The sequence below is a fragment of the Neltuma alba genome, unplaced genomic scaffold (genome assembly GCF_004799145.2).
Source record: "Neltuma alba isolate B1F8T4 unplaced genomic scaffold, ASM479914v2 tig00012088_pilon, whole genome shotgun sequence".
NCBI classification, from domain to species: domain Eukaryota; kingdom Viridiplantae; phylum Streptophyta; class Magnoliopsida; order Fabales; family Fabaceae; genus Neltuma; species Neltuma alba.
In genome coordinates, this window is record NW_021636646.1 from 262002 (window position 1) to 287756 (window position 25755).

Genomic DNA, 25755 nt, shown 5'->3' on the forward strand with positions numbered 1-25755 from the left:
TGAAATGAACTAACAAAAAGCATGAGTTGTTTGGGAAAAAAAAACTAAAGTAAGTATTTTACATCAAACAAGTAAGATTAATTGAGAGGTCTTTCCCGGTGGATGGTATGATAGCCTCTCTCTGGCTACCCAGCTAGTCGGAATCAATATTTCTGCTTGTAGATATGTAGTGGTCTTTCCCGGCGGATGGTGATAAACACGCACCACCAAAAAAAAAAAAAAAATCTCAGTTGATATATATATATACACACACATATATATATAGGTTCCGTACGTCCATTATATCTTCGTTAGCTATTCCTTACGCCCGAAGAGTTAATATAACCATATAAACCAAAAAGTTGACCTTCTGATCTTTTTGAAGATTTCAGTTGTTGTCACGCCAGCCATGAAGTAAATTAAATTAATGACATCTTACAAGATGGAAATTTCTTGAGCTGTATAGAATTGAGAACCGAAAAGTCACATGATGATGGGCATTTAGAAGAAGGAGGAGGTGTCCGACTTCATTGACGGCATATTTCTCCTGCTGCTTGTGTATATTTTACTCATAATGATTACGGGGTAGTGGGACGAATAATTTTCATTTTGGGACCAATAATTGAATTTGGCCTGATCTAAAGGCTTTTTTTTTTTAAAGAGATCTAGATCTCAGTTTTAAATAATCTCGGCATGACTTCAACTCCAGAAGAGAGTGCAGGTGAAGTGCTCACTTCGGAGTGATTAAATGTTAGGGATGCTGGCTGGTAGGTAGGGAAAGCTCGACTCCAGTATAAATTACACTATCAAATTCGGTATAATTGGATGAGACCAAATATTATGGCGGGGCATCAAATTTTTTATCTACACATAAAAATAAAAAAAAAAGGATAATTAAGCTAATATATTTTTCCAACCAAATCTGAAGAAGTACATTGTAAATTTAAAAATAAGTTAAAAGTCTCAATAAAAGATAGTTGCGTGATTAGAGGATCAAAAAATTCACCTTTTTTGACTCGGATTAAAAAAATATTTAAGGTAATAATTAGTTTCAATTCCACCTATAAGTAAATACCAAGTTGGTCCGCCACTACTTTACGGCCCACCAAAACAAAATTGTTAATTCAGAGAGTAAAAGGTTGAAAATGTGTATAATTGAGTGAAGAAATATTCATCATAGGACGCAAGCAGTGGCTTTCGCATCATAAAATATAAGGGAGAAAGGAAGAAGGGGCAGAAAGCATAATACATAAAGTGCAAGCTAAGGATGCATGCAAAGGAAAGGGATGAAATTAAATTACCTCGGAGAAGATGAAGGAAGAGGGAGAAGACAGTGCGATGTGAAGAAAAGAGATTCAAGGCCAGTTCAAGGAGGTGGCCGAGAACTTGAAGGGGGTGTGCCAAGAGTTGCAGTAACTTCTGAGCCAACAGGGAAATGAGTATGATTCTTCTGCGGCTGAAGTTCACAAAAGTGGCCTCAGGGCACTCGACAAAGTTGCTTCTGAACAGGTCCGCCGACACCACTAATTTCACCACCTCCCAGAAACGCAATTGGTCATGAGGTCTCAGCATCACATAACTGCTGGCGAAGTATTTGGGATCATCCTCACTATTACTGTTGTAACTCATGGCTAAATAGTTATCTATCTTAGCTTCTTCTGTCTCAACACTCTAACCCCTCGCCCATCGGCTTTATATGCTTAAAGACTAGTGACCAACGTGGTAGCTGTGCTCAATAAACAATTCGTCTTGTTGGCGAAAAGTATATATAATTATATATGCTAATTAAATTAAAGACTTGTATATTTTATTCACAGCCTCATGGCACGCGGGACACTTAAACAAATATCTTATAATATAATATCCTTAACCTTCATCTCAGCTTCCTCATCCGTTCTTGCTTGCATTGTCCACGCTGATTTTGACACGCTGATGTTCGCACTACACAAAAGTAATTACGTTTTTTAACAGATTATATTTTTCCTCAACAATGCACGCGTAAAATTATGCACCACTTTTATGAAATCAAAATGTCTTAAAATATATATATCGTTCTTACATATAAAATTTCATTTTGGTTTTCACTGGAGTAAAACCTCATGTCAATCAATTAGATGGGTAAATTAAGAACTACGGCAGGTGGGTGAATTGGTTTGGCAACCCTATTAAAAAGAAAAAACTGAATGATTATGAATTTATGATATAGGAAATCCAAGACAGCCGGCAACTTCCGCCAAGTTTCGTGAATCTAATAAATTGATTACTTGAACAACCGAATTCACGTGGTTTTGACCCTAATAATGAGCGTATTTTATCCAACAAAAATGACGCCTAGAATATTCTACACGAAGCAGAAAGGACAATATAATGAACAAACACTCCATTATAATGATAATCCAAGTGGGTCCTTACGGTAACATTCCACAGATAGATCACTATGAGAAAATCAGCAGAAGGAAGAGAAGCAGAATGTATAGTAACCACAGAAGGAAAGAGAGACCACAAAATCGAAACTGACCAAGTCCTCGTTCATGCTTAGCCCATTCATTACGCGAACTTAAATTAATCAGCTGTTTCAGATAACAGTACGTAAGACGGCATATACACCACATGTACGTACGTATATTAAATTTAATAGTTCTTTGATTACTTACATCTTGATAAAAAGCTATAATTTATGGCAATTAATATATGAAAATTAAATATAAATTTGAAACTATATATAATAAGAACATATAAGTTCCTTTCTCCATATATACCAAACATCTTTCACACTTATCTTAAAATTTATCGAATGTAACTCACCCATGGCACCTCCGAATCTCGATCAAAATTATCATTTTGGCCTTGAGCCATGTCAAATCGTTGTCTTTCTTTTTGGAATCACCATATAGAACCGGGAAATTTTTTTGTTTTCATTTTCTTTCTGCCTGATACCAGGAATTTTTTTAAGCCACATAAAACTGGGAAAAATTAAACCCAAGGATCTTAAGTTCTTAATTAACTCACAAACCTTAAATTAAAGAACTTCTACTACAGCAAGTTTTCTTTTAGTTACAACTGGCTAAATATTTTTTAAGAGATGGTTTTTAGCAGAGTTGGATTCCGCGAATGTAAACCTCCCAGATGAATGCTGCAAATTAAATTAAACCAAGGAGAGCGTCTCGCAGTCGTGTAACTTAGACGTTTACAGATTGCAGTTGAGATGGATGATCCTCTGCAGCACTGAAGTGGTGTGCAGGAACAGGAAATGATCCCAGACGAGTGGCATTAACATAATCCTGGGGACAATGACCTGATATCCCAGGAAATACCAATCCTATAACCCTCATGAGTCTTAGAAGCCACCCTTCTTTGTACTCACTTCCCTTTATGTACACAATTGCGAAGCTCCTTATTAGTTCCAAAAACGCGTTCACCATCATCGGTATCGCCAGCAGTGGCGAGAAGTAATTCTTGTTCGGCTCTTCTTTCACTACCTGCGCGCACACACAAGATTACTTTCTCCATCCATCATCATCGTAACACAAACTTTATATAATTTCTCTGCATAAATAATTAATCTCAGAAAGGAACGTACCTTAGCTTGGTAGTGTCTGTTGTAGTAATAACATGTCCCAAAATGCTTGAACATCAGATCGTCGTAAGGCAGCCTGGGAACAATGTCATTGCAGTAAACAAACCTGTGATACCTGATCCCATGATCCTCCAACTTTTGTTCCATGAACTCTGCAAAGGCTTCGTCTCCCACTCTTGGTTGCCCAAACGTGTAAACCCCATCCAGCCTGTCCAATAAAAAGGCCTCGTCGTGCAACACTAAGATTGCTGGAAACAGGATGGCAAGCGCCCCGCCCAAACTATGACCCGTCAATATGAAGTTGGCTTTGTTATTCGCAGACAAACAATCTCTTAGAATGTTCCTAATTGCATAGTAGGCTACGGGGGGATGATCACTGACACTATCTTCGTGCCTGACGGCGACTTCCTTGGGCCAACCCACATTCTTCTGAAGCCCCAAGGCTTTCATGAAGCCACCGTGGATTTTGCCAGTGCCTGGAATCTTGTACCACGAGATATCCAAATCCGAGCACCATGCATCCGCATCGAAGGCTTCTGTTCCTCTGAATGCAACTACGTAAGTATCAACCTCCTCACTTTTGTCCAGCCCGATGAAAGCTTGAGTTGTGGCTTTTTCTTGGTATTCTGCCAAGTTCGATCGTGCCAGCCACGAAGCATTATAGAGTATGTTAAAATCAATTCATATGTTCTAATATTGTTGTGATCCGTAATAGTTAGGTGACCTGCTTATAATTTTTTTAATTAATTAATTCTTACCGTTCCAGAAGTCGTAGGACCCCACGAACTCCATCTGTATGCAATAACATATCATAACGGGATCAGTTCGATTCCTTCAACATGCACGAGGATTATTTTGGAGCAAGGTTAAAGGAAAATTGATAGAATTAACTGGTCATTAAAATGTAGAAATGAAAAAAGAGAGAGCTTATTTGTGAATAATTTGTAGATGTGTACATAGATATACCTTCCAGCGATCTTGGACAGTAGTTCTAAGGTAAGCTTCATTCTCATAGGCTGCTTTAGAGGCCATCATACAAACTGCAGCATTATACCCGCTGTCCCCACGCCTGATTCTATCATCCAACTGCACTCGCTTGTCCAAGTTTCCAATAAACGACAAATATTTCGCTGACGTCTTATCTGGCTTCTCAACTTTGCCTGCTCATAATCATATCCATCATTAATTCGATTAGTTGATTATATATTCTCGTCAGATGTGTATAATCACGTTAAAATAGGTTGTGATCAATGATTTTTTTAAAATATGTCCATTTAAAGGAGTCACATAAAAAATCAAAATAAATGAATTATATATTGAGAGGGTATTGTGATCTTTCAAAGTTTAATACTATATATCAACTAATTGGCCCATCAATACTGTACGTTAGATGTTATGCTTTTTAAAAAGCACATATGCTATTGCCAAATGATCGGTGGAGATGAGACAATATACATGCATGCAAGGCTGGCTAATATTCAGTGACTTGCCGATAGTTGACCCCATGTTCTCCCCACCTCTTTAGCTTTTATCTATCTCTTTTCAATTACACAGATTAATTATTATACGACCAATGAAAGTCCCACACCCATTGTCAAATAGAAGTAGATGGGCATGTGAACGTAGGTTTATCAAAGCAGCAGCGACGGTATCGACACAGTAATAAGTTTCATGGGTAGTCACTGCATCTGCCTCTTTCTAGTTATATAAATTATAAGGTCAAAGAGAGAGTTCTTCCATATGAATGGTTAAACAGAAGCAAATAGGAGTGTCAATGCATGTTTAAGCAGCGCAGCAAATATAGAGTAAATTAAGTAGCAAGAAATAAGAAACCTGTGAGGAAGTTAAGGAGGAGCTGGAAGAGGTTGTGGTTGCTGGAAACGAGGTTGAGCCACATTTCAGCGAAAGATCCAATGGAAGCGAGGGGTTTGGCTACGGACTGAAGAAATTTCTGAGCGAAGATAGAGATAAAAATAAGCCATCTGTGGCGGAAGCCATCGTTGAAAGTGGCTTCAGGGGAATCCACGAACTTTGTTTTATGCAAGTTGGGGAAGAACAAGATGTGAATGAGATCAAACAAACGCACTTCTTCGGGCTTCAGTAACATGTAAGTGCTGGAAAAACCCCCGTGGCAGCCTCGCGATGCCATGGCCGTGCCGATCGATCCAAATCTGATATGTACTGAAACTGTAGTACAGGGAGAGTAAAGGATTAAGCTTTTTCTCAGTGGTTGTTTGTTGGTTAAATCTCTTGCTGCATGGCTTTATATAGAGAATCATTAGATTGTCGCAAAAGCAGGTGCGCACTAAAGTGAGATGGGCTGGAAATTTCTCTGTTCTTCCCCGGAAAGAACTACGGAAAATAATGGTTGGTGTTGATGACCATATTGTATCACGGCTCCTCTGCTTTGCCTTGTTGGCTCTGTCCGATATTTAGAGCTCGTTGGACCAAATTAAATATACACTGTCCAACTTTTTGTAAAATCCCTTTTTTTCTTTTAACGATCTCAACCCCCGATTGAATGAAGTTTTATTTATTATATGTATAATAATTCAGAACCTGGTCATCTCCAATATTCAGGATTTATTATAAACACAAGACTAATTAATCATAATTTTATGTAAAATTCCAAATTTCTAATCATGATCTTAAATATCATATTTTACTATACAAACATATGGAACAAGAACTCATAATGCGCATGGAACACGGAGGATGCTAGTTGAGATGTGTTTTATAATTTATATCGATACTTATGTACCGATCTGAATATTTATACAGACACTACAGATGTCAGAGAGCAATTTTGTTTTTTCGTTTGCTGGCTCTTGTTCTCTCTTTCCCAACCGATATACTCCTACAATTCTAAATATAAGACTCATTTTATAGTATAGTTTATATTATAAAATAGTTCTTATATTTAAGATCAGATAAGCACCATTAATCTAAAATACTTAACAGCGATGATGATCAAGGCCTGTGGATGACCAATCTTGATAATATAATGAAATAGAGACCCATATAATGAACCAAATTCTATTTATTGTGCGTAATTCATTTTTTTTTATTATGATGTTGATAGAATCTCAAAGCAAACAAATTTTTTAGTTCCCGACAAGTAATTAAACAACAGCAATGAAAATTTGTGGGGGACCGGGCAGGAGGCTAAAAAATTACGTAGCGGTGATGTACGTCAGCATGTGGTTGTTAGAGCTTAGAGGTTTTTGGACAGTTTTATAAAGGAAGTGGGCTGTTCTTTATTGACTTTCCATGGCATATGAAGGACTGAGACATTGAGTCGTATTTATCAGTTGTACGTAGCAAATATCCCATGAATTAATTAAAATATCTATATCTCGACGCTATAACATTATATCACACATCAATTTGTAACTTGTATGAGTTAGTCTGAAATAAATAATGAATATAAGAACAAAGTAAATTAAAATGATATAGTGTTTAAAATTAAATCCAATCTAGCTCCAATCAATTTTTATACTGGGGAGGTAGCACGTGTTGACACAGAGGATGGCTCTTCTGCGGAACAAGAGGTAAATAACTCGGACACTACTAGCATGATTGAGTTGCGCCAACATATATTAGTTGGATTTTTTGGGTTCTAAAAACAAAACGAACATGGTTCAACGTTAATTTTGAAATTTGTATGTTTAAGATGATGCACTTATATGGAACATGGGTGTTGCAAAAGGAACACTAATCATGGGACGTACGTTGTCTATATCTCTTGCATTTTATTTTTGAATTATTCAGACTGAAGTACAATGCTTGAATTAACTAATTTTAATGCGAGTATTAATATTTACATTTAGAATTAATATGATTAAAATCCTGACCTGGTGGTATATAAAATATTAATCCACATAAATGAGAATGAATTGTCCTGCTTGTGTAGTTCATCCATGTGGGTATGGGGACGAATATGGAAACAAGATTGTTGAGATCGGAGACAACTGGGGAAAGCAAAGTGGAGTGGCGATATGATCGATGTGAGAGGGAATGAAAGCAATGTGAAAGTGGAAGGGGCAGTTACAGAAAGGAGAGAATAGATTCACATTCTCATGGGATTGGAATTACAGGGGCAGGGGTTGGTCCACCGCCACTCGTGTTCCATGTTTTTTCGCTAATAGTTACTCCTCCGGTTCTAAATGTAAGACCCTTATACACACTGTGTATAAGGGTCTTACATTTAGGACCGGAGGAGTATCTCAGTCTGAGTGGAAGTGATGGCAAGCGCTCTTCCGTGTTGTCACCTTTAATTTCATGAAGGGAACATTCTTTATTATAAAAGATGGGTATTAATAGCCTGACATTTCAAGCGGATCAAATAAGTGACTCTCCATTTTTTACGTACACATGTCAATTATGTAATGTAACAAAAAGAAAAGCACTTTGGTAAAACGTTTCATAGCAAAATTATATATTATTCCTCCGGTCCCGACATATGGATTTAATAAGCCGCTTAAGCTTCGTCTTTGATTAATGGGAGATTTACAAAACAAGTTTTAAAAATTGTTATTTTTTATTTAGGAGCTTATCATTACGAGCTGTTTAGTTTGTTATTAAGACTTTTTAGTAATTGTTTTTTTTATTTAGGACCTCATTGTAATCCTCCCTTGATTAATTGTCATTCCATTATGATGCCACGTGTCCCAAGCACAGACCACAGAGCCTTGCTGTGAATAGCACTTTCCGACTTGGACAGCCACTTGTTTTCTCCCCGCCTCCAGCCACGCCTCCTCTACGCTTCATTCTTCCTTCCAATCATCACTCACAAACTATGGGCCAACGTGAAAACCACCGTCCTCCTTGATATCCACTGAACAATGATGAGACCTTCATTGGGCCTCAAGCGACCCACTCGTCCGTCCCAGTTGTCAAAGTATTGGGCTGTTTCCTCTCATTTAACCACCAACGGCCCACATCAAGCCCAATAATATTAACCTCTCGAACCCCTTCCCTCCTTTTTTGTTTTCACAATGAAAGGGCAAGCAAAAGCCCGACAAAAGAAAAAACGTGACCCCTAATGGAGTCTCAAAAATTCAGACACATGTCTTATCATTTATCCCCAAGCACCCATTTGGTACTCCCCTTCCCTCTCTCTCCAATCCGACCTAGAGTCAAATAAGTCTTTTCATTTTTACACAAAGTTATATTTTGATTCTTTATTTTTGTAAAATGTTTTTTCAGTCTCCTAACCTTAACATTATTACTTGACATTAAAATTTTAAATGTTAACAAAATATTAAAGACTTACAAATTAAGTTTTTTTTTTTACCGGAAAGTTTAAATTTTTAAAATATTAAAAATTGATACAAAACTTATTCTTTGGAAGTAATCGATGAAAGGACTGAAAAATGTATTATTAAATTAAAAATAAAGTTAAAGTTTTGTATAAAAATAATAGAACAGATATGTACTTTAATTGTTAGTCCATGTAGTTTGAACAATTGAATTTTACCCATGCTTGAAGTTTCATAATTATGTTGGCTTTGCCTTGCCTCTTAATGCTTTGAATAGAATTGTTTTCGATAGGAGAATATGCTTATACCTTGAAAAAAAAAAAAAAAGGGCTCCACCGCCAGCAGAAAGAAATAAAGAAGCCGCGAAAACTTATCGTCTTCTTGTTGGAAAGCGGGGAAGGGAAACATGCATATCTATCTTTGCATCGCATTTTTCACTTGAACAAATGGAAGAAATTACAGAGAAAAATCAAAATATAATTCCACTTCGACTGGGAAAAAAGCGAAAGCACGGAATATATCGAGATTTCAAAGCATGTTCGCCTCTTCAAAATACTGGCATGGTCTTTTACTCTCGTCCATAGCCTTATTAAGGTGAGAAGACGAGTTCTGAAGGAAAACACTAACAAAACCTCTTTTTTTTAAAATTATATTGGACTATATAAATAAATAGGAAAGGGGAAGCCTGGCCTTGCTATTGATGATGATGTATATATAAACCCTCGTACCCCACAGGACATCGAATTAAAATACACAGACGGCATTAATGATGAAGCACACGGGACATGCATGGATTATATTTGATTTTAAAAAAAATATTTGATTATATTTGATTTTAAAAAGGGGTTAACAGAAATCATATGCGCTGCAAAAACAGGCATTATATTAAAAAAAAAAAGATTTTCCTCGAGTCTTTTCTTAAACGTAAAATTAAGTTCGAATCCTCTATATAAAAAAAATTTATGGTAATGAAAACTTATTTGTTGCATAATTCTGTGACCAGTATACCAATATGCTAGGCCCATCCTTGAGCCGTATATATAGTCGACCGGTTTTAATTGAAACACTCACATTAACCATAATGCCAGAGGGACGTACAGTGATGACAACCGAGAATAATTAATATTGGAGGAGGGGTGGGTGGGATGAAGGCAGAAAATGATTTGTGTGGGAATGAATTGATGGGATGAGGAATGTGTCAGTGATAGAAAAGATGCAATGTACTTAATCCGCAAATTTGGCCCCTTTCGTCTTTATTCTCTCTTCCTCCATTTAATAATTTAATGCTATATCATCTCATATCTCGTATTGCCTGTGCTGGCACCTGTGCCCCATCGATATCTCACTCTCACATGCCCCCTTCTGCCCTTTCCTTATCTGCGTCTTCTTCTTATTATATATCATTATTATTAATTGTTGATTATTATTGTTATTATTCAACATTCAAATCCCTTTGCATACGATGTAGATGATAATGACAGAAAGGAGCTGTCCGGAGGCATTATCCTGGGGACACCAACACTCCCATCATTCGAGGTTGCTCAGGGAGGCAACCTACTCCCTTCCGCACAGACCACGTACAGAAGAAATAAAGAATACCAATTGATCAACACTGCTTGCATATCCAACTTGGTTAATCGTTTGCCAACCCTTTCAATGTCTTTCTCGCATTATTTATTTTGAGCACCCATATCTGTCATTAAGGAGGTGTTTAGATAAAAACCAAATCATGGTTTCAGAAGTGCTTTTATGGATTACGAAGTAAATATGTGGAGGAGGTTATCTTGTTTTGTGAAAAAATGCTTCTGAAACCGCGGTTTTGAGAATGTCAAACACCCCTTAAATTTCATACTACTTGAGTTTCCCATCAGATGACCACATAGATATACCGAACAACCCTATTTCATGGTAGTTGATATCAGCTGCAAATTACTAGTACTATAACATTTCTTTCTATACAATATATATGTAAACGTTGAGTAATACTACCTCTAATATTCAATATAAGACCTCATTTGATTTTTATTTTAATCCTAAATATAAGACTACAATCCACTTTGTCTCTCATATTTATTAATTTTTTCTTAAGATAGTCCTTTTAATAATGATAATTCTAACCAATAAATTTGATTAGTAAGGATATTTTAAGAAAGACAACACATATTTATTACGAATAATTAATCTAACTTGTTTTTTTAATCTACTTAAATTAGTCAATTAACTCTTATATTTAGAACCAGAGGTAGTAAAAGATTTGCAAAGAATCCATAAACAGGCAAACGCGGGAACATCAGTTTCTGTTGTATTTTCGTGTTATTGCTGCTTAATTGTTATATGAAGTTTTTGCTTATCACTTTTCCGCGAATGGGAAGTATGAACAATATTAACGGTACTGAAGTCAGGGCTGTGGTCATTACAGTTATCAAAACATTAGTTATTGATTTATATTGTCATTGTCCCATCTTGAATTTCACGTAATTATGATAACACCATTTCTTCTAATTAAATAAGAGAGTATATGCACGTAAACAAGGGAGAATGAGATGAGTGCTATATAATACTATTAGTTTTAGCCTGAATATATATGCCTCGATCTTAGCTTGTTTCTGGAAAACTGAGCAAGAGGCTGTCAGTTTAATTCCTGTCAGCCTCGCATCAGTGGGGCCATCACGCATAAATAGTAGCGTTAATTTTATGTTTGCATTTGCTTTCCATTAGTGTCAGCGAGATCACGTGAGGAATATAACTAATTTCGAGGCAGAGCATTTGTCCCCGATACGTGGAGCTAATAGCCAGGTGCTTCTTGAGAATTACAATTCAATTTTGACAACCATTGTGACTGTTTTGACAACATATTTTCTCAGCATATCACAATCTAAGTTGTCAAACCAACCGCGATAGTTGTATGTTGTTAAATCAGCCACGATAGTTGTTAATCCTTACCTTTAAATTGTCAATCACTGATCTTTCAGTTATCAATACAAACTTAAAAAAGAAGAATGGTAATTTGATAATTAAACAAATAAAATTTATTGTAAAAAAGTCTCTTGGGACTTCAGAATAATTTCATGATTTCAAGAGACCTTTTTGTATTTAATTTCCTTAGGTGGACCTAATTGCAATTCCCCCTTTTTCAAATGACAAGAAAGTATGTTATCTATCCGTCAATATAATGCTTCTTGCTTAAGAATGCCGGTTTAGTTTAATTCCCTGATCATATGCAATCATACAAGAGTCCAACCCATTCAAAAAAGAAGTTAAAAAACTGCCTATAAATATTTGCGTTCTTGTCGTCGGAGGTTTTACTACAATTTGCGATTTAGGAACATGCCCGGGGAATTATATATCTTCTGAAGGCTGTTGGCGTACTCATTAAATCATCAAATAAAAGCAAGACTAAGACATATATTCATAGAAATTAGTTTTAAGTTCCCCTGTCGGTTCAACAAGAAGAGGATGTTATTGAGCAGCCAGTAACAATGATGTTTCATGCAACACTTGTACAAGTGATCGTTCATCATATTTATGAGAATCAAAATTTTATTCTACTGTTCAATTCAACTCAGCATTTCCATAGAACCCACCATTGGAGAAGCTGGATGACGTCCCTTGATGAAATCAGGATAATTGACATTGACAGTACTTGAGGCGCCAGAAAAAGGAACACCAATGGGCCTACTAGCCCCTACTTGTTCCAGAGTTTGCACTTGTTTCTTTAAGAACTTCACGTAATGTATTGCTTCGTCCAGCATAGAAGCCGTGTCCATTTTCGTCCCGCCGGGAACTAATCTCTGCAGAATTCTGATCCTCTCGCTTATCCTTTCCCTTCTGTGCCTCGCCGCCACGCTCTGAGGGTCCTTCGAAATCTTCACATTCCTCCGCTTCGGTGGCTTCACTGATTCTGGGTCTATATGAATGGGCTGCATCACCGCTATCCTGAATATCATTTCCCTCATGGCCGCCATTGAATTCCTCTTGTCTGAAGCGCAGGGGAAAGTACATGGTGTGTTGGTACTATATTTATTTCTGAGCCTCGTCGGAGGAACACCGTCGGATTGAGGTTGAAGAAATGATGACGGTGCCATGGGTTGTTGAATAATTGGAGTGTTGATGAAATCAGAAGCCTCGTTAGGGTTGAGGATTGAAGGGAGAGTAGTGGCAGCAATATTACCGGACTCATCAGCTTCAGGGTAATCGGTGGGATTGTTAAAGAAAGGATCACAGAACTGATCAGCTGGAAACTTCTCCATTTGCATCATCATCGACATCATGTCCATGCCGCTGCCTTCACACCCTGAAGCTTTGTGCATGTCCACGTCCAAGATAGACATGGAGGGATGGCAGGAGGGAGGTTGGCAAAGAGGGAAAGAGAAGGAAAAGAAAGTGGAGAAGGTCGAAAGGAGCAGGGTATGGGGATAAGAGAAGCCAAGGTTTGTGATTGTATTGTATGATGAGAAGGAGAAGCAGACTGGCTGAGAGTGATAAGGGAGGAGATAGAAGAATGAATAAAATAGTGAGAAAGAGCAGAAGATTGCAGAGAGGATTATTATCTCTGAGACCGACCAACAATCTAGCAGGAGTGGGAACCCTTTTTTATAGCAACTTGCGCCTCTCTGTGTTATCTATTTGAAAGCGAAAATGGGAAAATATCTACAGGTGAACGCTCATTTATGATTGATCTCAAATTTTATTTAGTTGTCGCCGATAGAGACCGCCCAACATATGTGTAGGTTCCCCTCCTCCTTCATCGCCGATCTTATTGGCTTTGTGAAAGGTCAAAGCTCAAGGTATATAAAATCAATGGCTGAACGTCGGTGCATGAACATCAACTTCGTTTTCCTGTTGACTCACAGACAAAAGCTCTTGGCTTTGCCATCAAAATTTTCATTTTCAAAGATAAAGCCCCAAGTAGACCCACTCTCACATGACATTTGTCAGAGAAGCTTTGGAAGAGAGAAAAAATATATAACATTTATAATCTTGGCATCCAAAACACCTTGGTCACCGGCGAAAGGTGCCGCAGAGATGAGATAGAGTGAAGTGGACCCAACCCAACAACAATCAATATGAAGATATTATATAAATATAGATACAGATGAAGGAGAAGAATCCAAAAAAAGGCAAGAAGTTCGGGGTTAGATCTCAACGAATCACTGCACTCTGGGTGGGTACACTTTTCTAGAAGTGAATTGGGAGGTGGCGGTGAGAGGCGTAATTGTGGACCCTCCTTCTGCACTAATTATACTGCCGCATACCCAGTATTCTTCTTCATCTTCCCCCATTTATAACTAATCCCAATCAACTGTGCATTATTTTGTATCTTCGGAGCTTATATAAACCTGTGCGAGCTTGACACATAAGTGTCTAAACATAATAGATCAATCAAAGTAAAGTCTGAACTCTGAACCCACCCACCTTATTTCTCCTGATCGAATCCGCTTTTGTACCTAACTGATTTGTTCTGCTCGATTAAAATCCAAATCCAATGCGCTATTTGCCATGAAAAGTAGTGATACGCTGCTATATATTTATTTGTGTTTGATACGAATCCTTCTATTATTACCAAGGCCAGAGCACTACGCACTGGCTCTCGTGGATTCGTGCATTGTACTAATAATGCTCTGTTGAATGTTCAGTGTTCGGCGAACAATAATACATGTATTAGAAGAAAAGTTTAAAACCAAAGCAATGGCTTCTGGGAGGAAGGGCCGGACCCATTTGAGAGTGGAAGACAACATATGCTCCGTTTGTCCAAAAAAAAAAAAAAGGATGAACTCATGATCAAGAGAGATTTTATATCGACGGTGGGAGAGGGATCAGGATTCAGGAACGTCAAAAGAAGCAGGAGTGTTGTGATATGATAAAATAATGAAAAGAGGGGGCAAGCAGAAAAGTAGTTAATTATGCTTGCACCAAAGTGGTCCCATGCCTGTGAGGCTGTGACCTCCGTTCATTATCCAGATCATGATTTATCCGAATTTAATTGTGATTAGGAAATGGATTTACTTATTACGGCAACGGCCAAACTGGAGAAAGAGGCTTTTAGTTTATTGTGTGTCCTGTGCTTTCGTATCCTAGGGAGATCGGAGCGGGTGAAGGGACCTCTGGTAGGAGAAGAAAAGGAGACGTACAGATTGACAGTACGAAGTTAAAGGTCAGAGGCAGTGTACGAATTTCTGAAACTTTGGTGCGCAGGGACTTGTGCAAAACCTGACAGGGATTTACGAAGCAGCAGGGTCAACCCTAACAAGAGGTTGAACTGTTGAAGTGAACTTGTGGTTCCCAAATTAAGGGGGTCGTTTAAGGTTAATGAACACAAATCTTTCAGATTTGATGATTCGGGCCCCACCCTCGGCTTTGTCTTTTCCCATTTTGGTTAGGTTATGGTGCCTTTGAGCCTTTTAAAAGTAAATTAATCACATTATTGATTGAAATCTTCTCTTCTATTTCTACTCCATGCTTTTGCTTGTTTTTATTAATTGTGGTCTTTTGCTTTTGATTCTCATTAGTTTTGTTCTTTTTTTAAAGCAAGTTCTGATGAGTGATGTTGAATCAGCTTTTCATTTTTTTTTCAAAATTTTTTTTTTAAAATATTATCTTGGATGAGAATTATTTTGTTAATGATAATACCATATGATTCGGTCTTACAGGAAAACTCTTAAAAATTTCTCACACGAAAGTTTTTAGACATATTAAAATTGAATAAAAATTTTAAAAGTGAGAGGTTTTCCTTGACTTTCATATGGATCACTCATCAGATGAGAAAGTAAGCTAAAAAATCCCGATCAGCAAAGCATAATCAATAAATATTTAATGTAAAAAGCTGTTCATAAACAAAATTTACATTTTGAACTTTGCAAAAAAGAAAAACATAAACATATATCGGTAATAAAGGCTAAAGACAGGGACACATGAACTAAAAAAAAAAAAATATCAAATGATTGTCTTGTAAAACATTTGCATGCGTGGCCAGAAAAAGAACTGCATAGAAATATAACTCAAAACAACCAAGAAAACACACACGCACGCACACAACTTTCATGGTGTGAAGCGGTTGAAATTATTGAAAATCTTAGGATAGGACATTGCCTGGGCAGCTAACGAATCTAAGAGCCATGCTTGCGAACTTCCAAAATGGAGCAGCATCATTTTTTTAGGTGGTTGGATATGTTTATGTGTGGAGGAATGGACGAAGTCAGAAAAGCAGTGAACCAAGTTGATTTTAACACCGGGTACTGGATAGAGCAGGCTTATGATGGAGCCAACCTTCACCTTGGGTATGGCTGAGAATTGAAGCTTCAATGCTGTCTTCGTCTTCAATATTTGACACTTGCCGTGAGGGAACCATCCGCCAGCTCAACCAATGTCCAATGACATAACGAGTAAGCAAAAGAAAGATTTTGTGTGGCGCTGCCTTCGACGATTAGAATCGCAAGGATAGTAATCTGACTTCGTCCTCTGCAACAAAGTTGGGTGAATTCATGTGCGCTCTCTGTTACTCTGCTCATTTCTAGACTCTGGTTTTTCATAAAAGTATTTGATATCATGGGGTTAAATTCAGTGAGTAATTCTCAATCAACGTTCACAGAGTTCAATCCATGTCATGGCCAGTTGGTGGCCTAACGTCCAGATTGAAACAAGAACAAATTACTTCAAGGCAGCTTCTCCTCTCGCTCCCTCCCTGTCTCTCGTTTGAGCAGCTTTTCCTCTCCATTCTGGTTGCTTGCGGACCAATATTAAAGAGGTGGACGGAGATAGCAATTTAGTAATTTTATGCAGTTAAGGTTTTAAATTCATGCCGCAGGAGATTCATATCTAACTGCCGTGCCAGTTCCTCTGCATGCGGCTGTCCACGGACAAGAACGAAACCCTCCTCAAGGATGAGGTGCTGCCTCCCATGGTCGGGCTCAATACTGAAACAATCTGGTTCCCCCCTCACCCATAAAGCCCACGTTCCAAAGTTTTTACCTAAGCCGAAGTTAAAAGTGGACTATATATAATCCATCAGGAATTGCTCCGGCCAACTTGCCTGCTTACTTTTAATCATAGGATCAGTCATAGTTTTCACTTTTCGGGGCCCATCTAGAAGTGAAACACACCATGGTCCTCGATATCTAAGGTAAGAGATGATCCAAGGCCATATGGGCCTGAGAATGGGCCTAATTGATGGAGTATGGGCTGAGCTTGGGACCCAGAAAATCCTGGCGGCCGACTTTATGGCATCTAGGCTGACCTTGGAGAATATGCTGCCGCGGTGACGGAGCGGTAGCGATCCAAGAAGCTATAGCTAAAAGTATATTCTGAGCACTAACCGAAAAGGAAAAGAAAGCGTAGATTCGGAGTGTGCTGGTAAAGTTGGACCATGGGGTTGGTAATCGTTGGCACCAACCTGCTTGCGATTTGGATTAGAGCAGTGTTGAGAAGAGATGGAGTTGTTAAGATTGGGCGCACTCATCGCGAGGAAAGGATTGTCTTCCAGATTTGTGAGACAACTCATCCAGTGACATTACCACGCAAGAAGCTGAGTAAAAGAGTCTCTCGTATATTATATTGCAGTGCATGGTATTCATAGAATGCTTTATCGTGTACGGCTGATCTTATAAGATGTGCCCAGCAAAGCGTTGTCTTAAAATAAATAAATAAACATGTTGCATCCCCGAACCGTCCAATTAGTCCTTGAAGTGAAGTGTAATTATAAAAAAAATACTACCTCCTATCCTTAATACAATAAGAGTTAGATAACTAATTTAGAAATATTAAAAAAAATTAGTTAAGTTAGTTATCTGTAACAAATGTATATTGATTTTCTTAAATTACTTATATTCAATCATATATATTGAAACCAGTAGAAATACTTTACAATCAATAAGAATATTTTTCAAAACACATTATAAATTTAAAAATAAAATAAACTGAAATCTTATATTTTAGATTTTCAAGTGTCAACTAACTCCTATATTTAATAAAAAAAAGATAGTAATGAAGTTGACAGTCCAAGTGCATGGATCCTTAATCCGAATGTGAGACGGCCTTATTGGAAAAGGATGGAGTCAGCTGGGAGAGGAGATCATAATATTTAGATTTTGATATGTGCCATTTCGCAGGAAGCTGGCCCTAAACGGGACCGGGAAGATTCAAATCTTGTGGTAGCAGGTGATGATGATATCATAGCGTCACCAGGGAAAAAGGAAAGGGGCGTGGAGGGAGAAAAGGGGTAAAACACAACCCAGGGACTGAAAAGTAAGAGGGTGGAGGTCAAATGAGAGCTGACATTGGCTGACCAGTAAACGGTTAAAGATGAGGATGAAAATAGGAAGGGAAATAATGGAGGATCAGGATCAGGAGGCGGCATGCGGTGGGAAGCCCCAGAACGCGGTGAACGAACCATGAACCTGGACTCTGCTTAATTATGGTATGAAATGCGAATCTTCAATGCACCTTCCCTGTTATGAAAATGGTCAAACAGTGATTCTGACCGTGTCTAGTTGGGTACGTACTCCCCCCCCCCCCAACTTCCCCAAACGCCACACTTTCCACCAATCACAACATAGGAATTGGGCTGCGCTGCTCAACCCACCAACTTGATGATCTGCAACTAAATGCCATCATTCATAGTTTCCAATAAACAAATAAAAATCAGGGGCGTGGACAGCTAGTGCGTGACGCATGAGGCAAAGCAAATTAAGTGGAGACGCGATGGCGGAGGCCGGAGGGTCAGAATCGAGTCATGGGCCCGGCCAAGCCCTGCGAGGTGGCCCCGGGGCCGGACCATGAGGCGGGCCCGGAAGCGATTCCCTGTATCGGACCACTCGCTCTCTCACGTGTCACACGATATCGCCGTTGGGAAAGGGACAAAATTCCCCCACCCCGGGCCCCGCAAAGTTTGTCGTGTTTGTGGCTTCTCAAATTGACTCGCAGCTGCAGCCAAACGTTGACGCTTCCTTTTTTCCTGCTTCTCCCTTACTTTGCATTTTCCCCAAATGAGCCTCATCACGTTGGCTTCGCCATCACTCGGGCGTTCTAAAATTCTACTTTTACCTGGAAGGGAGGAACATCCCACCAAGACATACAAATCACAAGTGCCGAAATTAGGAATCGGGGGAGGAGTAGTTGGGACGCACGTGAGGCCGGGGGGGTGGATTTGGGGTTCTCGAAATTGGGGCCACCAACTTGGTGGGGTCAGAATGATGAGAAATGAAAGAGCGAAAGGGGGTGTAGGTAGGGGGCAGGCTGAGACCGCATGCATGCAAGTACTTGTTGGGGGACTGGGTAGATTAGGTAGTTACAGTGTTTGGGTGAAGGGAGGGTGGCACCAGAATTCACAGCTCCTCTTTTGGCGTCGCCCAATTACACTCTTTAACACAAATCGTGTTTCATCTTTGTATTGCTTATACTCCTTATGATTCACATGGCTCTGCCCCTCCCTCCTCAACCCAGCTACTTTTCTTGTTGCCTCCCCAATCCTATTTTAATTTAATTATTCAATTTTAAGCATAAAAGATGTTGCCTGTTTCAATTTGAAATGCAAGTATGAATGGACAGTTAGCGTATTACGGTGAATTCAGAGGCAATAAGATATACTAGGCATATTCCTTTCCTTTTGCTTTCGCCAGCGTGGATACAGGGCACATTGTGTTTTTAAAAACACAACAATAATAATGGAATGGGGGTAGAGTGTTGGGGAGAGTGAGCAGCGATCCCTGAATTGTGGCGGTTGAATTACAGTTAACATAGCAAGTGGGCCTCTGAATTGCCGTAACTTGTCAACCAATGACTCTTGACTGCACTCATCCCCGCTGTCCTGGGCGGCGCCGCAATTCTCACTCACTTCAACACACCGCATGCCCGCCAATTTATCTAAGCCAAATCCCGCTCATTGCTCCTCACGCTTACCTTTCCCACTTTACCCATGACTCCGTGTTTACCAGGACCATATTACTCTGATTCTTTTTTTCTTTTTCCAACTGCATATTACCCTGATTCTACTCCTTTTATCCACCGCATACACATGTTTCTGATTAATCCACCTACATCAATAAATATAATTAAAAGTACTTAAATTGTCATGAAATTATTCTCCATATTATCCTTATTAATCAGACTAAACTCCATATTAATTTCTCTTATTTCACCATTCTTATTAAATATGGGTATATGTGAAGAAAAAATATTTAATACCCATTAAAACTATTAAATTATCTTATAAAAAAGGCCAAAAATATTCCTTTTAAAACGACTTCTCATAAAAGCATATTTCGTCAAAAAAAGAAGAAGAAGAAGGAATATAGTTTATTATCGGGAGATAGATAAGCTATTTAATTAAGGGCAGTTTTTAAAAAAATAAAAAATAAATTGTAGAATTTCACATAAATTTAATTATTATTATTTTGTAATTGTGATTCTCCACTTTGTAGGCTGTTGGGGATGATGAAGAGCACAGCGTGTTTGTGTGCCTTTAATTGCGACCGTGAAGATACGTGAATCACAGCCGCTCCGGCTTAATCAGGAATGGCATGTTCGCATCATAAATATTCGAAGGAATCAGCATAATCTAGATTTACTCCGAACCAATTAATGATGATGATAGATTCGCAATAGATTTCAGTGAGTTGCTTTTAGTTGTCAGCTAGTGATCATATATTTTATTGCAAAATTCACGGGATACAAGAAGATGCAAACGAGCACAGCTTTCGTTCAGACCAATCGCTTGCCCAGCGATTTTTATCCCATGAATTGCGATAATATATACTCTTCTGTTTTATTTATAAAACAGAAAGAGAAGATATTTTTTATCATATTTATAGGATACTGAATTTTTTTTTTTTGCATAAATATACGGTTTTATTCTTTATTTATTATTATGTTGACTTTGTTTATATAAATTATAGTATATATTAAATAGGAATAAAATTAAAAAGTTCTTAAATTTTAAATGAGAATTAATAAAGTATAAAAAAAATTTTGGTCTGTGTAAAACATATTAAAAGTGACTTATAAACATAACAAATAAAATATATATAGTCTTCTAACATTGTCGATTAATTATTTAAGGCGGTTGCTTTGAGGCGGTCATTTCTCGAAAATCTTCAAAATCTTTAGTGGGAGCTGGTCGGTGATTGCTCTCACATACGTAGACTATTAATTCTGAGTATTTTATGCAGAAAAACAAATATAAAAGAAAGAAAAGCGTGTGTGCGATTCGGTTTGTATGTTCTATAACTATAATAGGGAGATATCAATTTGTTGGAAAGGTTTAAAAAGAAAAGAAAAGGCCGAAGGGTGTGAGACTAAGTAAGAATAAATACCTTTTCTCCTTTAGCATTAAAATAATAACTTACGTTTGTATATTTCAATTACAAAACAATATTATATCAGGAAAAAAATCAATGTTTTTTGGTCATTAATTGTTTTATTGTAGGATGCATGTGGGGGGATCTTGTTTTGATGAGAGGACTATATAATTGGAGGCCACTTGAGAGGGCATTCGCTTCAAATCCGCCGGTGCTCATTGCTGCCCTCACATGCTTTACTCTTTGATTTCTTCCAAATTTTGTGGCCCATGCCTCCATTCTTTTGCTTTTCCCTCCCCCGCCCCACCCTCACATGCTTCCTCTTTCTCGCCTTTCTCTTTTCAATGTTCTTCTTCATCAATTAGAGCTCCCCCCCCCCCCCCAAAAAAAGAAGCTGCACAAATATACACAACCCCCTCAATTTTAACTGTAGTTTATACATATAGAGATTTCATAATTTCATATTAGCCTCCCTAAAATTCTAAACGGTGGCTATTGACCGAGTCTGTTATGTCACCCAGACTATGCTGACTCTTGGCTATTGACAAAATAAGGGCATTTTTGTAATTTTATCCCGTTGTAAAATTAATGTGTGATTATTGACTAATCTAGCCTTGCAGGTTGAAGTAGGTTTTTTCTCCTCCGAAATAGGATGACATTCTTGGATTATCCTTGAGGCCATGTTAGATGCCAAATATTACTATCTGTTTGAGATGCATGGAAAGATTCGTTAACAAATTAACAATCATTATTTAGATCATCAAGATTTGAATGCTTTGCTATTTAATTTTAAACTTTGGAAGGTAGGGAAGGTTCCGCACAACAGTCTTCTCCATGATTCAGTTAAGATATCTTTATTATCACACCCATAATTAAATATTGGGTCACATTTTCGGGTCGAGTACAAGACAATTCACAAGTGTTATTCTGCATATGTAAAACCTAGATTATAAAAAATTACGAAAAACATAAAATTTATAGAAGTTGCACTGTTCAAAAGTCAATAACGTTATTTAACTTAAGAATCCATACAAAATTAACAACACATGGGATAAAAGATACAAATAAAAGCGGGAAATAGACTCGTATAAGGACCTTCCCTTTTTATTTTGGCAAATATGCAGGAGGTACCGCAAGATACTGACAATATTTATGCATCAATACATCCAACTTAAATGCACGTGTTTTGGCCAAAATAAAAAACATAAATGCACGCGTTGCGAGTGCTACACGATAATTCGACGGGACAAGCGTATATATGAAAACGATTAGAAATTTAAAACGCGGAGCTTGAAGTTAATCATGGGAATATTTTTTAAATCTTGGGTGAGAAAACGGGGTCAAAGATCCATTACGTGGAATATAAAAGATGTAAATCAGGGCATTATTAGAGATTATTTATTTAAAAAAAAAACTATTCAATTAATGGGGCTAGGTGCCCGTCTCACATTACTTTTCGTTTTTGTTTTCTTGACGCCTCCTACCCATCAGATCTGAGCTGATCACTAATTAATTAATAAGAAACTCAGTATCAGGATCAACTTATTTATCACGTGATTTTATTTCTAAATCCAAACGATTATTTATATGTAGACCCATGATGAGCACCGTTTTAATTTGTGCATCTATTCTGCACCATCGTCCATTGGTTTTCAATACTAGTTTCTTTGTGGGACGCGACCAGGACACTAATCCGCCGACAAAAGCTTAGTTCTTGAGCAAGATAATTTAGTGATTGAATCCCACCAGTAATCAACAAGCTGATCCCCTGGACGTGATTAAGGGTGAAACTGTAGAAAAGGCATGCTGAATTAATTAGTGGACGCCAAAGTTAGAGCAATTCAAAATGAATCCAAATTAGTTAGGCAAGAGAAGATAAATTTGCGCTGAAGGGGACCAATAGGAAGCAGACCAGTAACAGAGCGCGGCATGCGGGGTAAATTATGCGATGAGCTGTGGAGGAGCCCTACAGGCTACAGTAATGGGAGGTATAAAAGATTAAAAGTCGAAGCCAAACTGAAAAGGGTTGAATTGAAAACAGATAAGATTCAAAGGGGTCAAGTGGCCAAATTGAATCAACTAATAAATCGTCAAAGTAAACACGATACCAAGTCCGAATGAGTTTAGGAGCTGCCCCAATATTGAATGGTAGTGAACAGTGAGTCGGCTAGGGAGAATTCGCGCGCGAGTCGCGCGAGAGGATACGCTAATTCAGCCAGATTAGGAAACTCAAACATCCCATTCCCTCGCCTATCACGTGCTTTAATTATGCCTTTCCTTTAGCCCTACTTCTTTCATTCCCCCTCCCCCACTATATATACATCTCCGTCTCTGACTCTGCTAAATTCTCAGCTACCTTATTAGTTTCATTCTCCTGTTTCTTCCTCACAAAGCCAAAATAACTCGTCTCCCGCAAATTCCATGGAGTGGGATCGAGGAGCGTCTCTTGGTACTGGAACCTTTGCTTCCGTTCACCTGGCCATTCCTAGAGTTATTTCTGCTCAATTTTCATCCCCTGCGGCCGTCAAGTCCGCTGATGTCTTCGCTTCTTCTTCCCTCCGGAACGAACAGGACGTATTTCATCGCCTTGGACCCTGCCCCCAAATCGTCAGGTGCTTCGGCCATGATTCTACCTTCGAAAACGGTGTTCAGTATTATAATCTGTTCCTGGAATACGCCGCCGGCGGCAGTCTTGCTGATCAGCTCAAAATTTGCGGCGGTCGGTTGCCGGAATCCGATGTCCGCCGATACACCAGGTCCATCGTTCGAGGACTCAGACATATTCACGCCAGCGGCTTCGTCCACTGTGATATAAAGCTTCCCAACATTCTTCTCTTTGCCAATGGCGACGTCAAGATTGCGGACTTTGGACTCGCCAAGAAGTCAGGGCCAGAACAGAGAAGCGAGGAAACCAAGTATGAGCTCAGGGGAACTCCTGCGTGTATGTCCCCGGAATCAGTAAATGACAATGAGTATGAATCTCCAGCCGATATATGGGCTCTCGGATGTGCCGTGGTGGAGATGGTCACCGGAAAACCCGCCTGGGATTTCAAGGACGGATCCAATATTTTCTCGCTGTTGATGCGGATTGGAGGGGGAGAAGAATTACCTGAAATTCCCAATGATTTATCAGACGATGGGAAGGATTTCCTTAGAAGGTGTCTGGTGAAGGATCCTAGAAAAAGATGGACGGCGGAGAAGCTCTCGGAGCATCCCTTCGTAGCCGACGAAACTGTTTCGTTAGAGCATGTCAAAGAACCGTGGACGTCGCCGAGAAGTCACTTCGATTTCCCAGACTGGGTTTCCAATACAACAACTTCTGCTCTGAATTCACCGGAATCTGATGACCGGTGTGAATGGAAATTTGAATCGTCGCGCCTATGCAGTACGTGTTCGCCGGAGGATAGGCTCCGGGAGCTGATGACGAATCAGACGCCAAATTGGTCGGCATCTGACAATTGGATTTGTGTTAGATAGGAATTAGAATTTTTTTGTAGCCAGTAGCAGAGGTTGAGTGGTAGAACGGGGAGCGGATTTTTTCATACAATTCTTAAATGTTAATATCTAGCTGTAAATACTGAATACATTAAGTAATGGTGCTAATTTTTACCTCCATTGCTTGTGACCCTCTGTACAGAAATTTTTACCAGACCGCTTATTATAAGTTGTTATTCTAGTCGTATTTCGCCTCGCTTTTACTTTTTATTTTCCCCAACCTGGCCAGCCACCCTTTTTGAAAGAGTAAATTTCTTGTTTTTTGGAGGAGTCTGATACGGTTTCAAAAAAATAACAACGACATGATGATTGAGGTCTGAACGCATGCTTATGTGAACGAGAGGTTGAAATCAAGGTCAATCTAGATGCGTGCGCTTTCTTGTGTCGTTTATGGATGCGTCAAACCATCGAAGTTGGACGTGGTTGGGAAGACCCTCACACTTTTTGAAAATTCCCGAATTGGGAATCAATTGAGTTGGTTAGTCTTTAAATGCCATGTACGTGACGAAACAGGAGAGAGCTTCGTGGAGCACATTGGAAATAAACGATTCTGGTATATTCTCTCCCTGGAGTTCCCGTGATTCGTTGATTTGTGATTCCTTAAAGATCTTGGCATCCCAGGGTTGAACCCAGAATGTTGTTCCACTGGGAATTTGGGGAAGCTCTGGAAATTTAGAGCTCCCCCGAGAACATGCATCAGCAACAAAAAATTTCATAACCATTAATTTGTCTATCTAAATTTCCGATTCAGACTTCATTTTGTTTCAGTATAAATTTAACACGTCATAGGTAATTGAAATACTACTATTCAACATAGACAAACGCGACTGTATAATATTAAGATTGTGTGTGTTTTCAATATCAGGAAGGGGCTGTCTGTGATTAGGGGAGAAAATGAAGTTGGGTGGTGCGGCACTCCAGACTTCAGACGCCCAAGGAAGGACACCATCCTGAGCCCCTTCAGTTTAGGCTTAACCCAACAACTCTTCTGGGCCTACGAACTCTTTCTTTAGGCCCAGATAGTTGGGTTCTTGGGCTTATAATCCTGGACAACCTCAGCCAAGCCCTAACCCAAGAGTGTACATTTGTTCGTAGAAAAGGCCCAAAGTAGCAGGGGGGAAAAAACCATGCATTCATCAACTACCCGCTGGGA

General features: G+C 38.7%; 4 protein-coding genes across 7 annotated transcripts in view; 1 reads left to right on the plus strand and 3 right to left on the minus strand.

Moving 5' to 3' along the window:
- Positions 1-9281, minus strand: part of LOC114722258 (uncharacterized) — a 19586-nt gene extending 10305 nt beyond the window's left edge. The window contains exons 1-6 of the mRNA XM_028908244.1: positions 9278-9281; positions 5390-5727; positions 4523-4716; positions 4315-4348; positions 3560-4182; positions 3328-3458 (exon numbers count right to left, since the gene is read on the minus strand). Of these exons, the coding sequence (XP_028764077.1) occupies positions 3328-3458; positions 3560-4182; positions 4315-4348; positions 4523-4716; positions 5390-5705 (1298 nt within the window). The 5' untranslated portion in view covers positions 5706-5727; positions 9278-9281. The remainder of the gene's footprint in view (positions 1-3327; positions 3459-3559; positions 4183-4314; positions 4349-4522; positions 4717-5389; positions 5728-9277) is intronic.
- Positions 1-19470, minus strand: part of LOC114722259 (uncharacterized) — a 21477-nt gene extending 2007 nt beyond the window's left edge. For 2 of the 4 annotated variants that reach the window (XM_028908246.1, XM_028908245.1), the window contains exon 1: positions 1281-1624. In XM_028908246.1, coding sequence (XP_028764079.1) covers positions 1281-1608 — 328 coding nt within the window. In that variant the 5' untranslated portion in view covers positions 1609-1624. Of the gene's footprint in view, positions 1-1280; positions 1625-1924; positions 1930-19463 lie in introns of those variants that run through there. The other 2 variants (XM_028908249.1, XM_028908248.1) reach the window with 2 other exon arrangements.
- On the minus strand, positions 12298-13148 carry LOC114722272 (transcription factor HEC2-like). The gene has a single exon (XM_028908260.1). It carries the CDS (start codon positions 13146-13148, stop codon positions 12375-12377), a length of 774 nt encoding a protein of 257 aa, XP_028764093.1. The 3' UTR covers positions 12298-12374.
- Positions 19471-23175: 3705 nt separating the features above from the next.
- On the plus strand, positions 23176-24751 carry LOC114722264 (mitogen-activated protein kinase kinase kinase 17). Its single transcript, XM_028908255.1, has one exon. It carries the CDS (start codon positions 23529-23531, stop codon positions 24582-24584), a length of 1056 nt encoding a protein of 351 aa, XP_028764088.1. The 5' UTR covers positions 23176-23528; the 3' UTR covers positions 24585-24751.
- The last annotated feature ends 1004 nt before the right edge of the window (positions 24752-25755 follow it).